This window comes from Lepidochelys olivacea, assembly GCF_965140295.1.
Source record: "Lepidochelys olivacea isolate rLepOli2 genome assembly, chromosome: 13".
Lineage (NCBI taxonomy): Eukaryota > Metazoa > Chordata > Testudines > Cheloniidae > Lepidochelys > Lepidochelys olivacea.
The window spans coordinates 30,695,089-30,719,033 of record NC_140423.1 but is presented as its reverse complement, the minus strand read 5'-3'; the positions used below and the strand labels follow the sequence as shown (position 1 = coordinate 30,719,033).

The 23,945-nt window shown below is 43.0% G+C and overlaps 1 protein-coding gene across 2 annotated transcripts in view; it reads left to right on the top strand.

The window, feature by feature from the left end:
* RALGAPB (Ral GTPase activating protein non-catalytic subunit beta) overlaps positions 1-23,945 on the top strand; it is a 111,884-nt gene that overhangs the window by 21,621 nt on the left and 66,318 nt on the right. For both annotated transcript variants that reach the window (XM_084645722.1, XM_084645721.1), the window contains exons 4-8: positions 3,781-3,944; positions 4,703-4,889; positions 10,963-11,094; positions 19,021-19,199; positions 23,796-23,944. In XM_084645722.1, the coding sequence (XP_084501848.1) occupies positions 3,781-3,944; positions 4,703-4,889; positions 10,963-11,094; positions 19,021-19,199; positions 23,796-23,944 (811 nt within the window). The remainder of the gene's footprint in view (positions 1-3,780; positions 3,945-4,702; positions 4,890-10,962; positions 11,095-19,020; positions 19,200-23,795; position 23,945) is intronic.

Below are 23,945 nucleotides of genomic sequence, written 5' to 3'. Positions count from 1 at the left end.
CCTTTGAAGCAGTCATGAAAACTTTGAAAGCATGAACCAAGTGCATCCTTAAAGTGTTGTCTACATGAGTCTATAAAAAGCCTAGTACAAGAGACTAAAAGGTGTAAAATTCTCTCTTCATGTCAGTACTGACTCAGCTGTCCAGCAATGACATAAATCACATTAACAGGAACACCCAGCCAATGTGCTTATCCCAATGGTCCCCTGGGCCTCTCCAGGTGCCAAAAGCCCGAACTGTTTCCTACCTGGCTGCCAAAACTTGCAGCTTCCCCTGACAGTTCTGAAAGTTGTGCATTATCAACCTAAAATTCTGTGGCACAATGAAAACCGGAAAATAGGGAGTCTGCATAAAATCAATTGAATTTATATCCAGATGAGCAAGGCTCTGCGGATTGCATTTTCATATTTAATTCAATAAAAACATCAGTTATAATATATGAGAAGCTTCCAGAGCAATTCCACAATTTCCGCAAAGGCTACAGCTCCAGGTGCCTTGCTACAGAATTAAGGTCCGCATTGTCAGAGTTCAGAGGAATTTTACCTAACACATGTAGGATAGAAATAAAGTAGGCCGGAGAGACTGCTGGATGATGGTGAGAGATGATGTACCCACTCTATCCCATATGACTCCTGCTATGCTCCCCATAGTTTCTTCCCCTATGTTTCAGAACCTGAACTCTGTCTCCTCCAGACTGCTTTTGGCAGCTCAGCAGTCCTCTTGCCTGTTTCCATTTGGTACCAGGTCTTACTTGCTTTCTCTCGCCTGTCCCTGCCCCACCCCCAAATAGCTGACAGATTGCTACAAGGAGGCAAGAACTGGAGCTGGTGGCTGCTCCAAAGAAGAGAAGCAGCGCCCAGTCAGTGGGCAAGGGAGACCACCTCCAAGCTCCTGGGAGAGAAGCAAAAGTGGCTTCCTGTTGCCCCACTGCAGTAGGGCAGCACGTTAAGAATTGTTGGCAGCTTCTACCTTATTTTCAAGCCCCTTTTTTTCCTACCTCTCTCCCTCCCCCAAACAAAAATGAGTTCAAATCAAAGCTTTCCCAGGAGCTGGCTCAGAACTGTCTCATGAGAGCTAAAAATGATCACAGGGTCTGCTATAGTCAAAGTTAAATGCACAGCTGAGCTCATGGATTGGCTTTTCCCTAGTAAGCTGTGTGTATATACACTACCCATGAGGTGTTCCTTCTGGAGGCTGGGAAGGAAGGAAGAAACTTAAAACTCAGAATGGTATTATTCTTTTAATTTTTTTTTCCTAAGTGGGAGTGTCTCAGATACTATGGGGAATGCTGGTGGGGATAGAATTCAGGAGAATACTTCCTACCCCCTCTTTTTGTGGAATAAAAGCATTCCCTGTATTACAGTATTCAATCCACACCATAAATATGTTTTCTTAGTGTTGGTCCTGGTGAAATAGTTTCCTTTCCCACCCCCAGGAAGTGATGTAGCTATTGGCTGCCAGGAGCGCAATGGTCCAGAGTTGTGATAAGAGGGTGCTGATATCTAAAATAGCTCAAGTGTACATCTTCCATCTAAGAGATGAATGCATGAGGAAGGGTGGCTATCCTGAGTCAACCTAATTGGTTACAAGTGAGCAGACTTGAAATGGCAGGTAGAGAACAGACAGGTTAAAGGCTTTATGGCCCCAGAAGTAAGTGGTCATAAACATTTTTATAATAGTGCAACATTTAGTCCCCTAAAACAGCAATATGTACAGAATCCATGCCTGCAATAGCTACAGTGCTAAAACAGTTAGTCTGTGCTCGCTTTTGAGACCTATAGCTTTGAAATAGTGTCAAGAGCAATGAATATGAATGAGAGAGAGGGAGAGAGCAGGGTAAATTGGAATCGCTCCTAGCTGACTGATCAACCAGAAAGAAGTCCCCTACATCCTTCCCTCTCATGTCAGCTTCTGACTTCTAGCCCTAATGAAATGAACCCTAACCCTAGCTACCCTGCTTGATTCAAAAAGAACAGGAGGACTTGTGGCACCTTAGAGACTAAAAAATGTATTTGAGCATAAGCTTTCGTGAGCGACAACTCACTTCATCGGATGCCTGCCCTGGAAAACCCGCTTGATTCAAGAAGCATTGAACTACTAAAATGCAATAGCAGTGGCTGTTAGATAATGCCCCAGTGCCACACAGGCTTCCAGTTGCATTAGATGAACAAAATGCTCAGGCTCTGGCAGATCTTGTCCTAAAAGTAAGTATGGGGCATCTTCTGTAGATGGTACTCTGCTGAAATCCCTTAATCTGGCCCAAATTTCCCTTTTCTGTAAACCCTTAACCCCTTTAGTTTTCTGCTGCTGCAAACTGTTTGCCTCCATCACAGAAATCTTGTGAGCGTGGAGTGAGTGCTTTTGCCTTGTCCTTCCTAATCAAGTGGGATTCATGCATGACATTTGCATGCTATAAATTTATGATGTTAATGGCATCCTGTCATCAAGAATGGAGTGACAGAAGATATATAATGGCTGGTGCTATGGAAGAGCTTTTGTCATTGTCACTTGCCCTATCTCATCTTTATATTTCACAAAATGGCTTTTTGAATGGGTAGAGAAATCCAGACAATCTCATCAAAACTCACTCTGTTGTGGTATGTGAGAGTCAATAATATTTTCATGATGGGATAACCCTAAGAGCTAATATATTAAAACTCTGGCTTCCGCGAACAAGCTCTCTCTATATGCAGAGGACCTCCGTAATCTGCTTTTCCTATTCCAGTGACTTTTCTAGAATTTTTAAAAAGCTTAGGAGGTTTTAGGCATATGGTAAGTTGGGGATAGGCAGTGTTGGAGGAGGTGGCAAAGAAGCCAAACTAGTTTGCCAGCACCATTCTCACCTGCTTCCCAATACAACACTTCTCTTCCGAATTAGATATCTGGCCGTAAGTAAGTCCTGACATCTCCATTATGTTCAGGTTTATCTTTGTCTTGTCTAGGAGATATTCTCTTGGATAAGTGGGCTCCTTTTTGGTGACATGTGAGGTACTGAGTCAGTCTAATCTGCATATCCTCCACAAAGAGGAAGTCCGGATCCCTTTTGCTCTCCCTATGCCATTAAAAAAAAATACTTCATCTTTGCTGGTCTAACTGTGACTTCAAAATACCCTTCTTTACGTCGCAAGCTCTTTAAAGCAGGATCACATTACTGTCCATGTTTATACATGCATATTGCACAATAGGATCCCCATCCTGACTGAACTTAGTGTAATATACATATTAAATAAGGATGCTGTGCGTATATATAGGAGTAGGTGAAAGTTGTCATTCCTGGGATGAATGGGTGAGGAAGATTGGGAACTGGTTTATTTGGTAAGCTTTGTAATTTACATGTGCCTGGAATAATTAGGAGCACTCTTAAAAATCAAAATAATACATACTACACTTTAATTCTGCCTTTCTTCCTATCCCATATGTGTCTTTGTGTTTTTACATGATCTCATGGCATTAAGTGATGAGCCATTCACTTAACAATTGGAATATAATGCAAAGGAGCTGTACTTTCTCTAACTGAAAATGTATACATGGTGTAGCATTTTGTATGAGTGCATGTTTGTTGTGTAGTGTCATGAAAGAGCTATTGTACTGTATACCTCCCTGCACTGAGGCAGAGTTGGATTCCCATGAATCACCTTAACTCAAAGTTTGGTTCAATAATATTGCCATTTTAAGTTCTTTGCATATAACAGTGAATTTTCGGTACTGTAGTCAATCTCAAAGCTATAGATTCATTTTTGTTGTTTTGTTAAGAGACTCAAATAGTGTTTTTTCTCTTGTAGGCAGGATGTGGGGTCCAGTCAGAATAGACTATGTTTGCAGGTTTTGAAGGCTGTCCAGAAATTGGCTCGTGAGTCAACCATCATGGCTCGAGAAACTTGGGAGGTTTTATTATTGTTTCTCCTACAGATTAATGACACACTTTTGGCAGCTCCCACTGTGCAAGGTTTGTGTCTTAACTTTTTTTCATTTGCATCTCTTATGGATATAAGGGTTTTGGCCCCCAAATGTAGTTTGTTTTCATGTTGAAAAACTTATCAAAAGTTGCTGGTGGCCATGTAAGAACAATCACCCATCTCTAGTATTTAAACTCTGAATTAAAGTTGGATGGCCTGAAATTGAACCTGCTTAAACAATTTCTGTCCTGTATGAATTGTCAAAACATACTCTGCAAGACATCTGATGGTCCATCCCAGATTACTGGGTCTTCTGTCTTTGGGGTCCCATAGTTCTGTCTGTCAGCTCTGTATTCTTTCTTTTCCCCTAGCTAGAGAGGCAGTGTGAAGACACGTCAGTACGTACCCAAGTGTAAACTAATACGTACATGGTCAGATCTCTCTCACACACACGCGCGCGCACACACACGTTACTGTGATGATAACGTGTCTAAGTAGGCGAATCCCTTGTTGCACAGGTGTTCGCATTACCTATATGGCTAGGCTTTGTACTATCAGTTATAACATTTGGACTTTTTAAAAACCTGGATGCACGTGTAGAAAATAAGCAAATGGTACTGTTGTAGATCAGAATAGGTTTAAGGGTATTTAAACATTGCTTATAAACTGAAATCTATACAAATTCAAAGTGGTATGAGCATGATAGCCATGAGATTCCTTTAGGATCAATAGGGTTTCCTAGGGGAGATGGCTGAAAGAGATCTAGCATCTTAAATGGCTTTAAATGCTTGTTTTGTTCCTGCATAAGGTGGCATTGCTGAGAATCTGGCTGAGAAACTGATTGGTGTGCTGTTTGAAGTGTGGTTGCTAGCTTGCACTCGGTGCTTTCCAACACCCCCTTATTGGAAAACTGCCAAAGAAATGGTGGCCAACTGGCGGCATCACCCTGCTGTAGTGGAGCAGTGGAGCAAGGTTATCTGTGCCCTTACTTCCAGGTAGGTGAAACCTCAAAAGAAACTGACATTGAGATGAACACACTTGCAGTGTATGTTGTTCAGCCAGTTTTCTGTGATGATTGAGTCTTTAATCTGTCTGTATTTTCTGTTTGTTTGTGGAATGCAGTTTTAAAGAGACAAATATATTCCAATATTTGCAGAATAACTGCATGTCCATTATTTCATAATTACAGGTACAGTAACCATATCTATCATATGGTTGATCACACTTTTTCAGACAGTAGCAAATTTGAATAACAAGCAGCTCATCCAAAATACCTGCTAAAACCATGTAAACTTCAATATCTATGAAGTTTGGTTCTATGGATATTTTTTTTTCTGTTCATATTTTTAGTAAATGTTAGCATTCCATAAATGAACAGTTCAGTGTATTGTCTCTTTGTGTCTGTGTATAATCTTAATATCTCTGTTATCCAAAACATTACAATGTTACCTAGTCTTGTTACGTATCATGTTCCATTGTTCTGACTTTTTATCTTGTCTACAGTCGCTTTCAGTTCAACTCTAGGAAAACTTCTGCTGTCCAAGTGCTTCTGAAAATATATGTCATGCTGTACAGCTTCTCATCACATGTATTTAGAAGATGATGATTAAGGTTGGAAGAGACCTCAGGAGGTCATCTAGTCCAACCCCCTCCTCAAAGCAGGACCAACACCAACTAAATCATCCCAGCTAGGGCTTTGTCAAGCCGGGCCTTAAAAACCTCTAAGGATGGAGATTCCACCACCTCCCTAGGTAACCCATTCCAGTGCTTCACCATCCTCCTAGTGAAATAGTTTTTCTTAATATCCAATCTAGACCTCCCCCACTGCAACTTGAGACCATTGCTTCTTGTTCTGTCATCTGCCACCACTGAGAACAGCCTAGCTCCATCCTCTTTGGAACCCCCACTTCAGGTGGTCGAAGGCTGCTATCAAATCCCCCCTCACTCTTCTCTTCTGTAGACTAAATAAGCCCAGTTCCCTCAGCCTCTGCTTGTAAATCATGTGCCCCATCCCCCTGATCATTTTTTTTGACCTCCTCTGGACTCTCTCCGATCTGTCCACATCCTTTCTGTAGTGGAGGGCCCCAAACTGGATGCAGTACTCCTGATGTGGCCTCACCAGTGCCGAATAGAGGGGGAATAATCGCTTCCCTTGATCTGCTGGCAATGCTCCTACTAATGCAGCCCAGTATGCCGTTAGCCTTCTTGGCAACAAGGGCACACTGTTGACTCATATCCAGCTTCTCGTCCACTGTAATCCCCGGGTCCTTTTCTGCAGAACTGCCTTTATCCAGTCGGTCCTCAGCCTGTAGCAGTGCATGGGATTCTTCCATCCTAAGTGCAGGACTCTGTACTTGTCCTTGTTGAACCTCATCAGATTTATTTTGCAGAATCCTCCAATTTGTCTAGGTCACTCTAGACCCTATCCCTACCCTCCAGCATATCTGTCTTTCTTCCCAGCTTAGTATCATCTGTGAACTTGCTGAGGGTGCAATCCATCCCATTATCCATGAAGATGTTGAACAAAACCGGCCCCAGGACCGACCTCTAGGGCACTCCGCTTGATACCGGCTGCCAACTAGACGTCGAGCTGTTGATCATTGCCCGCTGGGCCCAACGATCTAGCCAGCTTTCTATCCACCTTTATAGTCCCTCCATCCAATCCATACTTTAACTTGCTGACAAGAATACTGTGGGAGATCGTATCAAAAGCTTTGCTAAAGTCAAGGTATATCACGTCCACTGCTTTTCCCCATATCCACAGAGCCAGTTATCTCATCATAAAAGGCAATCAGGTTAGTCAGGCATGACTTTTCCTTGGTGAATCCATGCTGACTGTTCTTGATCACCTTCCTCTTCTCCAAGTGCTTCAATATGGATTCCTTGAGGACCTGCTGCTTGATTTTTCCCAGGACTGAGGTGAGGCTGGCTATTCTGTAGTTCCCCAGATTCTCCTTCTTCCCTTTTTTAAAGATTGGCACTATATTTATTTGCCTTTTTCCAAGCGTCCGGGACCTCCCCCGGTCACCATGAGTTTTTCAAAGATAATGGCCAGAGCTCTGTAATCACATCAGCCAACTTCCTCAGCACTCTCAGATGCATTGGATCCAGCCCCATGGACTTGTGCATGTTCATTTTTTCTAAATAGTCTTTAACCTGTTCTTTCACCACTAAGGGACACTCACCTCCTCCCAATACATACATATATATATATATACACATATTTGTGTGGCATCTTTTATTTTGTACAACTAAATACACAATTCTTCTGGCTATTTGTAGCTGCTTAGATGTAGTAGTATATAACGTTTATGATGTGTTTTTATGATTCGTTGGTTTGGAAAGAACAGTTGTAACTCCCTGTTGTAAACAGTTGTAAAGCATGCATCAGTGTCCTGTTCCACTGCTGCTCCATGTGTTTTATGCCCAGATCTTACTGCCCTCTGATGTCTAACAGTTTTAATGCCACTGATATAAAGTAACCTGTGGGTTCTGTGACACTTGTGTAAAATGTTGTACTTCTGTTGTGGATTTGTTTGCTTATTTAAATCTAATATATAAAGAGCTGAGGTTTTTTGATGCCAACCTTAAGCTCAGTGGTGCTTCTAGTCTGCATGAGTACCTTTTAGCCCAAAGAAATTCTAATCCAACTTCCAAAGAGCAAAGTGTCTTTTTAATAAACAACTTTCCTGAATTTGGCTGCTAGTAATATGCTCAGAGTAGGTTTCCTGAATCAAAACAATGGTGATTGGTTAGTCCCATAGGGGTGCATGTGTATGTGTAAATTTAATATTTTGGTATCTAAGAGTATTTCTTTACTTCAGAGTTAACTGGGAATCTTCAGAGATGTTGCCCTTTACTGCCTCTCCCACCAGAAAACAAATTTTTCACCCAAATTTAGTGGTGCTCTAAATCCAGGCTAGCTGGCCCTGCTGGAGTATAGGCTAGGCTCAGGTTCTGCTTTCACTTGAGCTGGTAACCCACCCACTTTGCAGTGAGGACACAGGCTAAATTGCTCAAGTGCTGGTAGTCTTCCAGTGCCTTCCCACAATTCGCTCCATGTGCTCATAAGGAAAGACAAGTTCTCCCACAGTTCACTGGGAAAGAATCCCAGAGCAGCTCAGCTTATTACAGCACCAAGAATCATAGGATGTCCCCTATAGCACCCCTAGTGAGACACACGGGTAAATGTAGCACCAGTGAGGACACTAACTTGGGTAGGGCTTTGCGGTGTGGTTGCTTAGACCTGGGCTAGGCGACCTTGGGTTCTGAATCTGATCACCTGAGTTAACTCTGCAGTAAAGATATACCCTCATTGTGTTAGGGGAACTGGTTCAAGAGTTCAACTTTAACATACTCTTACTTTGAAAGCAATTAAATTACTACCTGGCATGAATCTGTCTTCAGCATTTACCAGGTGCAAACCACTAAAATATCTAGGTGTGAAAATACAATTTCAAGAAAAGCATAATCACCCAGTTGGACGTTGCTCTTGCTGTCCTACAGTTTGGCCTCTTTGACTTGATTTTCTTCCCTTCTTTCCTGCTCTTCCTAGTATAACAAATTTGCTGCTATGAAAAGTGTGTCCCATGACCCGAAGTGCCTAGAGTAGCCCAGACTGAAAATGGCAAGGTCAGGGCAGGCCGCAAAAGGAGAGCAGATTCTCCAAAAACTGATGGTTAACCCTATAGTTAAATTCACCAGCCAGTCACAACATTGTGCTCTTGATCCCCCATGCTGGTTATCCAGAAGCTTAAAAATAAATAAATCTCACAACCTCCTTTATTGCATTCCAGTTTCTGGCTCCCAATCCATGACTAAGTCCAGTAAAGTAAGAAGTTACTTCACTCTGTTGACTTTACAGAATGTTCTTCTTATCCCCAAAGGACCAGACACAGTACCAGATCAATACTTGTTTGGATCTTACCCAAAATACAACTCTGCCAGCCAATCCTTTGTTATCTAAAACTAAAGGTTTTATTATATAAGAAAAAAACAAAAGAGAAGAGAGTTGTTAAGAGTCAAAGCAATTAGATACATACATATGACTTCAGAGTTCATATATCACGTTCTTAACAGCATTGGAGAATTTGCTGGCTTGTAAAGTATCTGTGGAACACATCCAAAGCTTGGATAGGTCTATCAGTCCATTTTTCATAGCTTCAATTTGTAGAAAACTCACTCCAGAGCTGAGAAGCAGGATTGAAGACAAACTGGAGATGATGCAGCTGCTTTTTTATATCCTTTCCCATGCGGTTGTATATCCTTTTTGTCCCAAACACAAGCTCACAGCACATGGGTACATAGGCGCCAACTTCTTCTGGTGCTGGTGGGTGCTCAACCTGCTCCTAACCTGCCCCCATTCCAGCCCCCTCCCTGCCCCTATTGGACTCCTTCCCAAAATCCCTGCCCTGGCCCCGCCTCCTCCCCTGAGCAAGCCACATTCTTGCTCCTCCCCCCTCCCTCCCAGAGCTTGTTACACTGCGAAACAGCTGTTTTGCAGCGGCAAGCGCTGGGAGCTATGGGGAGAAGCGGGGATGCGGTGCGCTCATGGGAGGAGGTGGAGGCAGAGGTTAGGTGAGGTGGGGGGGTGGAGAGGGGAGCTTGGCTGCCGGTGGGTGCAGAGAACCCACTAATTTTTTCCCGTGGGTGCTCCAGCCCCAGAGCACCCACAGAGTTGGCGCCTATGCATGGGTATGGAAAAGTACGTGGAGTCCCCTGTCCATAAGCATGTCCCTGCATGTCCTGCTGACTACGTGTAGCCCCTATCTTCTCTCAGTGGGTTCCTTGTACAGCTGATTGCCCTTGATGGGCCATCAAGCAGGTTGGATAGTGCTAATGCCAGTCTGTCTGGGGGGAGTCGCCCAGAAACACAGGATAAATTTGAGATACAGATATAACACATTTATAATTCATGGTAAGATTAGATAGATATAACAATATTATCATATTTAGCAGATTATAACTTTTCCAGTGATACCTTACATAGTCTATCTTGTATACTATTCATTGCTATTTTGTAATATTGGTATCAGTATTTTAAATGTTCACCCACATTCCATACAGGGTCACAGATAGCCATCTCAATTAGCTCAGATGGGGCACTAGTTGGAGAGGAAAATATCAAGTGAGGGTTTTTTTTCCAGATTGGGGGTGTGCAAAGCATAATTTTAAGAAGAGTAAAAACTTGAGATTGAGGTGGCAGGGACTCAGTTTGGAGAAGAATGAGACCATTCTGATTGGAATCTGTGCCATTTCTCACCGGTTTGCAAGATAGAGGAATTGGAGGTGGCAGGTTGGATCCTAAGTTTCTTTTGGATGGTCAGAAAGCACAAGAAAGGTTTGTTCCATCGCTGCTTGGCCAGAAGGTTATCACTCTTTCCATCTGTGACCTCACTTCAATTATCCAGGCCTTTACCATCTTGAGATTGGATCATTGTAATGTGCTCTGTGGTGCTATACTTCGAGACCACTTGGAGACTCCAGCTTCTGCAGATTGTAGTGGGTCTGCTTGATAAGCTTGGCAACTCATGGAGAGCATATATTATACCTGGATTTGCACTGGCTCTTTGTTTCCAGGTGTAATTCAATGTGTTGATTCAAATCAATAAAAGCCTGAAGTGGTTTGGGACCTAATTACTTGAGAAACTGCCTCTCTCCTTTTGCAATACCTTGTCAGTTAAAAAAACCAAAACACATGGCACACAAGCTGGTAGTCCCCCGCTTTTAAACAGCGAGGGTGTTGTGCTGGCAAAGTGTTTTCAGAGAGGGTCCCGGCATGTGGAATGCTTTCTTAGTCTGACAGAGTCCAAGCACAGGGAACTTTCAGGCATGCTCCAAGGCTGTAGCTTTTGAGAAGGGTGGGATAGAGAGGGTTAAATGGATTGATGATTAATTTTGAATGGATGACTGTGTAAAATGTTCATGGTTTATTTAGTAAGGTTTGTAATTGGTTTTTATTTTACATGTGCTTAAAGCAATATATGGTGCATCTTTTTACATATGTACAAACAGTGCCAAGTGTGAGGAGTACTAATGCAATGACAGCCTTACTGACTTGTCCCCTAGATTGCTGCGTTTTACATATGGACCTTCATTTCCTCCATTTAAAATTCCTGATGAAGATGCCAGTCTGATTCCTCCTGAAATGGACAACGAGTGCATTGCACAGACTTGGTTTCGCTTTTTACATATGCTGAGGTAATGTAATACTTATATATGAAAGAATATCAACAAATCCATGTTGGATGTGAGTGAAGTTATCCCAGCAAGGAGAGAGAACTAATATTAAGTGTCTGAAATTAATAAAGACTACTAAAAAAGTGCTCCTTGTGACAGTGCCACAAGGGCTGTGAGTGGGAGTTAGAAAACGTTTTTCTCGTACAACTTTGAACTTAGTGGTTTTTGCAGAATTTAAGAGTTTGCCTAAAAAAAAAAAAAATAGAAATTTTTAACTTATGATTTGGAGGAAAAAATTTGCAAATGTGACCTGATGCACCATTGTCTTTTAAGACTGTAAACAGGAAGACTAAAACAATAGCTCTAGGAGATGTGAATTGCTTCCATTCATCTCAGTGGGGTATTAAATAATCTTTGTAGGTCACATTTTTTAAAATGGGTGTGTATCCTTTTTTTGTTTATGATGTTCTTCAAGTGCTTGTTCATGTCCATTCCAACGCAGGCGTGCATGCACTGCATGTACCACCACGGGAAAGTTTTCCCTCAGTGGTGTCTGTCAGGTTGGCTCTGGCGCCCCTGGAGTCGTGCCAGCATATAGCGTCCTGCCACCCCACCGCTCCTTCGGTTCCTTTTTACCGCCTCTTGTGGTTGCTGGAACTTCGGCTCGTCTCTTGCATTCTGCAAATGCCTTCTTTCGGTGGACTTTTTTCTGTAAAAATTGTAAATAGTTACTGTTAGGATTAAGTTAGTGGGTAGCTAAGTAGTGTAATATAGGTAGTAGCGGGGCTAGGCCGCCCTGCACCACAGTATGCCTCGGTCCCAAGGGTTCAAACTGTGTATGGCATTCCACAAACCAATGCCGGTTAGTGACCCACATGATATCTATCTTAAGTGCCTGGGAGAGACCCACGTGCAGGAGCTTCAGACCCAGGACAAAAAAGGACAGAGAAACTAGACTTAAGTTCCTCTATACGGAGGCAGCACTCCATCCCACTTCGGAGCTGACGCAGGTGGAATCGGCACCGTGTACTTCTAGGTTAGTAAGAAGTGCCCTGCTGTCTCTGGTGGTGGTGCAGTGCGGTTCCACATCCCCGGTACCAAGAAAGGACTTTGCTACTGACGGTCTGGGGCTCCCGGCACCGACATGAGTCCCCAGCACAGAGGAAATCAACTCTGGCATGGGACTCCCGGCACCGTTCACAATCGCCGGTGCCTAAGAAAAAGCAGAAAAAGACAGACTGGGGGTGCTGTCCAACCCCAAGGTCTGCAGGCGATAGGGCTTCTGGTAGAGTGTGACCCATGCTGGGCCAGTTGGAGGCACCAACACGGTGTGCGGCATCATCGACTCTGGCCCTGGAAAGGGTGTCATTGAGTCTGGTACCATTGGACTCCCTGCCAAGGGAGAGCCACTGCAGCACAACAGCCTTGGCTTTACCGTTTATGCCGGAGGCTGTAAGGGACCTTCTTTTCTCCGTGGTGCTACCATCCTTGGCCACAGTGACCACGCCAGAACTGAGGGCCACCGTGGCAGGGAGACAGGTGCTGGCGAACGGCAAGCTCGTCATGATGTTGTGGCACGAATCCCCTCGTTCATGGCACCACTCTCTGGCACTGGTCTGTACCGCCCCGCCTTGGTTGCCAAGAAGCCACTCCTCAGACTCTGATTTGGGAGCAGAGTCCTAAGCCTCACGCAGGAGCAGACATTGCTCCTATAGGCAGCACTCTGCGACTGGACATGGGCCAGGGCATGCCGCTGGCGACATGGCCACCGGCACAATGGCAAATGCCCCTGCAGTGGCCATTTTGAAATCCCTGAGCGTTCCAACCTATCCAGGGGTCCCAGTCCATAAGGTTGTATTTTGCAATATCAGAGGCACGAGCTCCATCCCTCTTGGAAACAGGGATCAGTCCCCCTGTGCTGAGCCTGGTGCTGAACAGGAGGTTGCCTCCTTACCGGACCCATCTGGAGCAGAGGGAGAAATACAGGTGCCTGTGCAAGCTTCTCCATCTTCCTCTCTCAACGAGGCAGTGGTGGGAACAGCTGTGGTGCCCTCCCATATTATAGGGTTGCATCAGGAACTCCCAAGGAGGGTAGCCCAGAACCTGGGCATTCAACCAGAGGAGATCTCTGAATCCTCCCCCATTTAGTGGATATTATAATGGCCTCGGGACCATCATGGGCTGCCCTGCCATTGAAGAGGATGGAGAGGAGGTACATTTGTCCCTCCCAAGGGGTATACATTTTTGTATGTTAACACCCCTCCCCCACCCCCGGCTCGCTGGTTGTTTTGCTGGTGAACAAAAGGGAGAGACAGAGTTTTTTGGCATCTTTGGCCTTAGGGGTTTGCCCCTGTTGCCTCTATCTTTTTGGCAGAAAGGTCTACTCTACTGAGCCACCAGCTCAAGATATACCAACCTACAAGCACTTGGTGGTTGGCAGACTTTAATTCCTGGAGTGCTATGGCAAAGTTCAGGGAGCTCTTGCTGCAGGAATCCAGGGGTGAGTTTTCAGCCATAGTGTAGAAGGCAAAGCAGTGGCCATGGCGTCTCTCCAGGTGGCTCTGGACACGGTAGTCTGCTCCTTGGCTTTGGTGGTGGTCATGAGGCAAAGCTTGTGGCTTCAGTCTTCGGGTCTACCCTGTGAGGTCCAGCAGGCAATCCCGGACCTGTTGTTTGAAGGCAGATCACTCTTTTTGGAGCAAACTGATTTGAAGCTCCATAGCTTGAAAGACTCAAGGGCTACTCTGAAATCTTTGGGTCTGCATACACCAGCTCCTGCTAAGAAGCACAGGTTCTACCCTATGCAGAAGAGACAGGAATACAACAGGAGAAAGAACAGAGGCTATAGAAGGAGGAACCTGTCCCAATCCTCATCTGCCCTAGCACCTGCCCCCCACCCCTCCCGAGACATTTGTCAGGGTTTAAGTAGGCCTTTTGAGGGTACGCCTCAGGATAGTGTACCAGGACGGTGTCTCGATCCTATTTCTCCTACGTTTTGTGGACCGGTTGTCCCACTTCTATCAGGTGTGGGCCTGCATTACTGCAAATTGTTGGGTAGTGTGCGTGGTGGAAGTGGGATACTCTCTTCAATTCAGTTGTTCTCCCATCCTCCTTCAGGAATCCTTCTCATGAGAGACTTCTAGCTGAAGAGGTGCAGTCACTCCTAATCCGTGGGAGCAGTGGTGGCGTTTCCAACAATGCTAAGGGGTTGGGGTTTCTACTCCTGTTACTTCCTAATCCCAAAGGTCTATGGCGACTGTGACCTGGGGTGCCTGGGGAAGCCCTCACTGAAAATGCCAGGCTCAGGGCAGGCTGCAAAAGAGTGCAGAGACTCTCAAAACTGGTGGTTAACGCTGAAGTTAAACTCACCAACCCGTCACAAACTGTGCTGCTGATCCCCCCCACACACTGGTTATGAAGAAGCTAAAAAAAGAAATCACACCGCCCCCTTTATTGCATTCTGTTCTCTGGCTCCCAATCAGCATGCAGGTCCAGTACAGTGAGACGTTTAGGAACTCTGCTCACATCTACAAAATGTTCTTCTGACCCCAAAGGGTCTGCCACATTACTAGATCAATATTCGTTTGGATCTTACCCAAAATATTCTGCTGACAGCCAGTCCTTTAGTGTCTAAAACCATAGGTTTATTATAAGGAAAAAAGATACATACAGAGACTTCAAAGTCCATATATCAGTTTCTTAGCAGTATTGGTGAGTTTGCTGGCTTGAAAGTCCCTCTGGAATACATCCACAGCTTGGATAGGTTGTTCAGAGTTTTGTTTGTAGGAAAGTTACTCCAGAGGTAAGAAGCAGGAATGAAGACAAAATGGAGACAATGCAGCTACCCTTTATATTCCTTTTGCCATGTGGCTTGTACTTCCTGTGTCCCAAACATAAGCTTCAGAGCATGTGGAAAAGCTTCAGAGTTCTTCTCTATCCTTAGATATGCCCCTAAAAGTCCTGCTGACTCATAAAGTTTATTCCCTGGCTCCTTTCAATGGATTCATTGTACAGATGATGACCCTTGATGGGTCATCAAATAGGCATCAGCACTGCCTAGCCTGTCTCTCTGAGGTGTCATCTGGATGCACAGAACCAGTGTGAAATACAGATATATCCTACATATCTAACTCATGATACAAAGGTAATACAAACATATAAACAAGATTATCATACTTGGCAAATCATAACATTTTCACTGATACCTTACATGGCATATCTGATCAGATTCCTTGCAATTTTATAATATTGGTATCAATAGTGTTTATAAATGTCTCATATTCCATACAGCATCACAGCGACCTCAGAACAATTGTTGGATTTGTGAAACCTCAACAGATTCATGAAGAAACTGAAGTTCCGCATGGTCTCCTTGGCCTCCTCCAGTATCCATCTCTAGATCCAGGGGACTGGTAGGCTGTCCTTGATTTAAAGGACATATATTTCTAGATTGCTGTCTTTCAAGGGCACAGAAGGTACGATTTGTGGTAAACCACAGACATTACCAGTTTATGGTACTCCATGCAAACCAGGCCAGAGATTTTCTCCCAGAAAGTCGGTTCAGAGCTATAGAGGCACTCCTAAAGAGCCTGAGGGATCACCACAGCAAGAAACTGCTTAAAGCTTCTGGGGCATATGGCATCATGCACCTACGTGGTGCAATGTGCAAGACTGCAACTAAGACCTCTCCAGTCTTGGTTGGCATCTATATAAACACCAAGTTGGCATCACCTGGACAAGGTGGTCTCATTTCCCCTATTTTGATGATTTCCACCCTCCCTTTGGACCTGGAGACAGAGTGTGCAGGAGTTCCATTCTTGAGACCTCCACCATCAAGGTCTCTCGTCACAGACGCATCGGAGATGGGATGGGGGCCTGCCTACGGACCTTCAGGACTCAAGGCTACTGGTCCCCAGAGGAACTTGAGTTGCACATCCAATGTGAGAGAATTGAGGGTGGTGTGCCTAGCCTGCCAAGCTTGGCAACTGCATGTCTGTCCTCACAGACAACACAACAGCAATGTTTTACATAAACAAACAGGGCAGAGCTCACTCCTCTCCCCTATGTCAGGAGGATCTGCACCTATGGGATTTCTGTATAGCCCATTCCATTAACCTCAAAGCCTCCTACCTCTCGGGGTCTCAGAACAAGCGAGTGGATCATCTCAGCAGATCCTTTTCCAACAGTCACGAGTGGTCCACTTGCATAGATGCCATGTTTTTCAGACGCAGGGATTTCCCCAGGTAGATCTGTTCGTGATGAAGTACAACAGGAAATGTCTTCAGTTCTGCTCCTTCCTAGGCCACAGTTTGGGTTCGCTCACAGACACCTTTCTCCTTCCTTGGACAGATCAGGTCTTCGCCACGTTCCTTCCCACTTCTCTCATACACAGGGTCCTGCTGAAGGTCAGAAGGGATAGGACAGGGCTGATCCTGATAGCCCTGGCCTGGCTGCACCAGCACTGGTTCACCACCCTCCTAGATCTCTCGATGGACACATCAATCACCCTACCACTATTTCTGGACTCTTATCTTTCAAGATCACGGTCACCTATGTTACCCAAACCTCCAATATCTCCACCTCACAGCATGGAAGCTCCATGGCTGAGCCCAGCAGAATGGGCTTGCTCAGGGCTGGTTCATGAGGTGCTCTTGGGTAGCAGGAAGCTGTCTTCTAGAGCCACTTACCTGGCAAAGTGAGAGATTCTTGATTTGGTCAATGCAGAAGGGTGTTTTGCCTACTGAGTCATCACTGCCCTTCATTTTAGATTACCTGCTTCACTTAAAGCAGGAGTGTCTGACGGCAGTCATCCACAAGGGTCCATCTATATGCGATCTCTGCATTTCACCCTTGGGTGGGCGGCAGGTCGGTCTTCTCAAACTCAGTCAGTGAACGGCTGTATCCACAGGTATCTCAATATGGTGCTGACAAGGCTAACAGGACCCCTATTTGAACCACTGGCAACATGCTCCCTGTTCTATCTGTCTTGGAAGGTGGCCTTCCTAGTCACCATTACTTCTGCCAGAAGGGTCTCAGAAATCCAGGCTCTTACCTCCAAGCCACTGTGTATACTGTTGCCTTCAAGGACCAGGTACAGCTGTGGCCACACCCATCCTTTCTACCAAAGGTGGTCTCACAATTCCATAGTAACCAGGATGTCTTTCTGCCAGTCTTCTATCCTAAACCACACACAAACTGAGATTTGAAGCGTGCACTAGCTTTTTCTGTAGAGGACCAAACTTTTTAGGAAAACTGGCCAGCTATCCATAGCCATTACAGCCAGAACAAAAGGCCATCCAGTCTCGGCCCAGAGAATGTCATCATGAATCACTTTCTGTATCCACTCATGCTATGACCTAGCAAAGCTTCCAGCTCCTTGGTTGACAGCCCACTCTACGAGAGCTCGAGCATTGTCGGTGGCATTCGTGGCACAAGTTCCAATCAGGGTATGTGTAGAGCAGCAACTTGGTTGTCAGTCCACATGTTCGCGTCGCCCTATGCCATCATGCAACAAGCCAGAGATGATGTGGGCTTGCTATTAGTCAGCATTCTAATGAACTCTGAACCTTCCACCTGTATAACTGCTTGGGAGTCACCTACATTGTAACGGACATGACCAAGCACTTAAAGAAGAGAAAAAGGTTACTAGCCTTCCATAACTGTTCTTCGAGATGTGTTGCTCATGTCCATTCCACAACCCAGCATCCTGCACCTCTGTCGGAGTTAGCCGGCAAGAAGGAATTGGCAGGGTGGCAGGCCCCTGTATATTGGCGCTATGAGGGCACGACTCTAGAGGGCACCAGAGTCGACAGATACCGCGGAGGGGTAACTTTCTGGTGGTGGTGCACGTGGCACCTGTACAGCTATGTTGGAATGGACGTGAGCAACACGTCTTGAAGAACAGCAGTTACGGAAGGTCAGTCACTGTTTATCCATGATGAAAACCTGGAAGGTTGTTACAGTGTGTGTATTGCTTGTTGTTTTTTATCAGAAATATGCAAATATGTCAGGTTTGGTCTGCATTGGTTTAGTTAAAGAAACTTTAGGAGTTCATTGTGAACTAAGATATCTTATGAATGGCAAGGCTGTTCTATCTTCACATTTTAGCTAAAGGAAATTTTTATTTAACTAGTTATTGCAGTTATATAGGTGTTAGTTTTAACAGTAACTAAAAATCCCTTTTCCCCTTCACCCCTTCAGTTGCTCACCTGTCATTCGTGGTCCTCTTGATGTCACCATTGGGCTAGTTCTCCATCTGCCATACTCTTCCAGCCTCGACAGGCTTTCAAGTGTTTTATATCAATCATAAGAAAAGAAAAAGGCACACATTTTTTTCTTTGTGGGTCTTCTTTAGCAAGTCTGAAACCTGATGGCAGCAATTTAAATATTCGTAATAAGTGCTATGGCTCTTAACCAGTGTTGGGTACTGTTAGCTAGTCCAGAATTTGGATGGAAAAGACCTTTTCTGAAACTGCTCCATCTGCAACTGCAGGATTGTTATCTACAGTGTATTCTCTGGATCTTCACCAGGTTTAATTTGAGATGGTAGCTCCATTCACTGACCATGATTATAATTTTTATAAACTTTTTTTTATAAAACTTCAGGTCAGTAGAAATGTTTCTCTGCTTTTTACGGATTTTTTTATTGTAATTATACCACCTGAAAGATGCTCTTGCAGCCTTAGGAACCAAAGCGTTGTAGCATTAAGATCCTGAAACTGATTTTCATTGTCCATGCTGAGAGAATAACTACAAACAATTCTCTTATAATCTAAGGTGTTCGCAAAGAAATTAGTTTTGTAAAATCAAGCTATGTTAAATTGAGTGTACTTTTTAAATTTTCATAACTTACACACGTTGTCTGACTATCAAAGGTTGCATATTTGGGTGTTAAGATTTTAACTGCTATAAGTACACTAAAATATTATTTTTTTTTTTTTTTGGTAGTAATCCAGTGGATTTGAGTAACCCAGCCATTATAAGCTCTACCCCCAAATTTCAGGAGCAGTTTCTGAATGTGAGTGGAATGACTCAAGAATTGAATCAGTATCCCTGCCTTAAACATCTGCCTCATATATTCTTTCGTGCCATGCGTGGGATCAGCTGTTTAGTGGATGCGTTCCTAGGTAATCTCTCCACTTATTTGTATATAGTTAGAACATCACCATCTGTCCTAATTTAATACAAGACTTCAAGTAATCTTTGTTTATGCTTTTTAGATCTGGATTTTCAGAATTGTGTGCATTGGGTTTTTTCATGCACAACTAATGCTTTTGCCCACGTTCTCACAGCACATTTACCTGCAAATGGCAAATGAGACTTCTAACTGGCCAGTTATGTGTGCATAGTTATTACATTTGCCTAAATCATCCTACAAATGTGTACACAGTTCTGAAAAGCTGGGCTTAATATAGTACAGCCAAAATTTGTAAACTGGGCCTCCAAAATCAGGCTTCTAAGTCGCCTTGTTTTTCAGCGGTTCTGAGCACCAACAATTTAGTTTATAAAGCTCTTTAAGGCACAGTGCTTATTACTATGAAGCACTGATCTTTGATTGTATTGCTCTTGGAATACAAATTTAATAATCGTTGAAGTCCATGGGATTTGCAGGTGCTCAGCATTGGTGAAAAACAAGCCACATTTGTTTAGGTGCCTCTTAGGAGTCTAATTTAGGCCTCCAGGTTTCAAAATGTTGTTTGGTAACATGATATAATTTTATGTAGAGTTTTTGATGTATTAGGTATTATGCCTCTTACCTTCCTGAAGATTTATCTAGACTTAAAACTTCCTCAGATTTTTGTGTGCTATATTGTACTTCAGCTCTTATTGCCTGTTCTCCGCTTTTTGACTGACGTTTTTAATATTAACAAATAAATAATCTGTTCTGACTCCCAGAAGTCTGAACTGATAAAACCGGTTGTGGAAGACTATAGAGTAAATACATATCACTACTATGCTCATGGAAAAAAGTTAATCTGTAACATAATGCTACCTAATTTACATTTCTTCCTTTGAAGGAACCTGGACAGTTTAGTTCCCTCAAATTAAAAAAAAAATGTATTTGCCACACTGCTTTTATAAAGCAACTAATATTCTTTTGACTAGTAATACTTGTTTAGTAGTATACTAATGTTACATGTTAATATAATCTGTTTGTATTAGGATGTTGCTTGTTGCAAACATAATGAGCATATATTTCATTTTCTAAAGAATGGCTTTATTAAATGCTTCTATTGTATATTGCAGAAAGCAGCAAATTGATTTCTTTCTTCTCTAGGAGTTGCAGCCTTTACGAACAGTGGGTGTGAAAGATTACCCAGATATGGTATTAAGTCTTGTTGCTCTCATTTTGGTAGCAAGAATCTGGGCAGAAGGGCTGATAACTAATACTGATGTACAAAACAAAGTTGTAAAAGCTGCAGTATTCTGTCATTATTTGTAAAAGTGTTGTTTCAATCTTTTGTATGATAAGGAAATATTTGAATTTGTTAAAAGGACATTGTTATGGTATGGCAACTTAAAAATGTTAACTATTTATTATCGCCTTGAAGAGGTCTAAAATTGAAATCTGTTCCAATTTTTTTACCCAGTGGTTTGTCATAGGGCTGGTTTTTTGTTTTTTATTGTTTTTGTTTTTAAACAAAACTCTGAAGTGTTTGATGTTTAAAACATTATACATTAATTGCAGTGATTTTGCAAACAGATATAGAGTAAAACTTTCACATTGGAACAAACTTCCAAATGCATCAACTTTAAAAATATTTGTATTAACAATATGTTGTCTATTTTGCATAAACTTTCTCAGAATTGCTACGGATTACAACATTTTTATCCCTAAACTATCGCTGCTATTTATCTGAGCTTCAGTGAAGTCATAACATTGCAATTGTGCTGCAATAACCATGCTAAGAATATCATAAATGAAGAATTATGACCTCACTGCAAGATCTAATAGAAGCTGGGTTTTGTGGAATGTGGACTTCTTCAAATCAAAAATAGGTTTAGTTCTGGTGAGGAACACAGAGTGCTCCAAGCCACTTTCACTTTGTATATAGACTCCTTTCAAGTTTGTTCCGGTATGAAAGAGGTGCCCTTAGTCATTTATAGGAAAAAAACAAGGTTAATCCTGCTCCTGGGTTCCTGCCAATGGTGTCCCTTCAAACCATTTGTTTTACTGCTATCAAGCATAAAGTTCAAACTGAACGTTTGAGTGAGTTTAACACAGAATACTGCTTCTTTGTAATTACAAAATTAATAATCCTCTCAACACGGTGTAAATCGTATTTGCTTCGTGTATTGTGCTACATGTTGCACCAGTGCAGGCAGAAGTGCAGAGGTGTCATGTTACACATTGGCTAACTGCCACTGGCCTTTCAGTTTTACATTGGTTAAGCTTTTGAATTTGCTTAGATTCATATATACTTTGAATATACTCTTGATACATTACTCAGTGACTAAGAGTTTGAAGTACGTATTGTGTTCGGGATGAATTTTCATGGTAAAAGTACTGGAAAATAAATATAACGTACTGCCCTCCTCAGTTTGTACGGGGCTATGTAATGTTGCCAAGTCTTGCATTCCTGACTCTCTGCACTGTTTTCCTGCCCTGATATAGGAAATGTCCTGGCGCTGATTTTATTTTTAATACATTACATGTGAAGAATTTATAATTCAGCAGTTTGATAAAAATGTCTATTAATAACGTGGTACTGCCTTCTAAATAATAGATTAGTGACCTTCTACACAGCAAACTTATTGTAAGTTGTTGAACAGTGCAGACATAGAATTTACATTTTAATCTCTAAAAGAAGCTTCACTGGTATAAATGTTTACAAAGGGATGAATCTTTAAAATATAGTGCTTGATTGTGCATTTCTAAGTTGGCTCCCACATATTTGATTCTCCCCAGGTGGGAAAAACAGACTTTGGGCTGGCTAACTCCTGCCTTAGATTGGGAGGCTGGTCTTGAGACTTTTGTTGCTACCTAATAACTAATTAGCAAAACTGCTTTGTCCAGTAGTGTCAGAGAGACCTTACAATGAAAGGTGAGGGGTGAAAGTGAATAAGGACCAACTGCAGCTCCCTGCTTCCAGTTATGTATCACAGCCTGGAATGCTGTACCCAGCAGAAGACAGGGTTGTCACTTTGGGATTGGGAGCAGAAGCTGATGGGCTAACTACAAATGTTTGTTTCAGATATGCAATATTGCTTCTTTATAGCTTTCTTTTTACATTCTTCCATTCCTCTGCGGGCATGGAGCCTTAGATTACCCACCTGATTTCCTTTTTTTTTTTTTTTTTAACACTATTCAGTGTAAATATGTGTAATAAACTATGATAATGGTAACTAAACTTTTTCTCTTTGTCCTGAAAATATTGGTAGACTTTCTGTGATTAGTATCTGGACAGGTTCAGTACTTAAGCACCTCACAGAGCATGTGTGGAGAAAGGTTTCAGAGTAACAGCCGTGTTAGTCTGTATTCGCAAAAAGAAAAGGAGTACTTGTGGCACCTTAGAGACTAACCAATTTATTTGAGCATGAGCTTTCGTGAGCTACAGCTCACTTCATCGCATCCGATGAAGTGAGCTGTAGCTCACGAAAGCTCATGCTCAAATAAATTGGTTAGTCTCTAAGGTGCCACAAGTACTCCTTTTCTTTTTGTGTGGAGAAAGTGAATAAGAAAGTGTTGTTTACCACTTCACAAAACACGAGAACCAGGAGTTACCCAACAAAATTAGTAAGCAGCAGGTTTAAAACCAACAAAAGGAAGTATTTCACACAGCGCACAGTCAATGTGTGGAACTCTTTGCCAGGGGATGTTGTGATGGCCAAAACTATAACTGGGTTCAAAAAAACATTCCATAAGTTCATGGATGATAGGTCCATCAATATAAGCAAGGATGGTTAGGGATGCATACCCATATTCTGGGTGTCCCTAAGCCTCTGACTGCCAGATGCTGGGACGGGATGAATCACTTGATTGCCCTGTTCTGCTCATTTCTTTTGAGGCATTGGCCAGTGCTGGAAGACTGGATACTGGGCTAGATGGACCATTAGTCTGACCCAGTATGGTCGTTCTTACGTTCTTAAATGCCCTGCCATAGCCTATTAATTTCTTTCTTTTTTTCTTTTTTTTTTTTTCCCTAATCTTGCAAACACACTTTCGCCTTGTATCCTGGTTTCTCAGACTGGCCTTAAAGATATTAGTTTCTCTGCAAACCACAAAGATTAAGCGCTCTATCCCACAATGATCTCCCATTACATTTTCTAAGACGGATGTTGGGGGAGGGGGAGCTTTTAATTGAAGTGGAGGGTGAAGTGGATTGTCCTTTGTTAGTTTCATTCAGACCTCTCTATGTAGAGTAAAAGTGAATTGGTTGTTCTGAACCTATGACTAGAAAGAATGTGGCTTTCTACAAACTGTCTGCATTCCATTCTACCGTCTGGTGCCCTCACTCCTCCACTTTCTTAGGTGCTTATGTGGGTGTTTGGTCACCTTTGATAAGCAGTGGTCTGTCATGTAGATTTAACTCAAATGCTTTTCTGGACCGCTTGTCAATCTCTACTAATACTGAATGATAGATGCTTTTTTAACTCTGTGGTGTTTGGGGGAATCTTTGATGCTAATGATTTACAGAATGCCTTAATATCTAGTCATACAGATTATGCCATAGGGCTCTAAAAGTACTTTGCACTGAGTTTAGCTTTATTTTGTTCTTCAGGCATTTCACGACCCCGGTCAGACAGTGCTCCCCCCACGCCAGTAAATAGGTTGAGCATGCCACAGAATACTGCTATCAACACAACCCCACCTCATAACCGAAGGCATCGGGCCGTGACTGTGAATAAGGCAACAATGAAAACCAGCACTG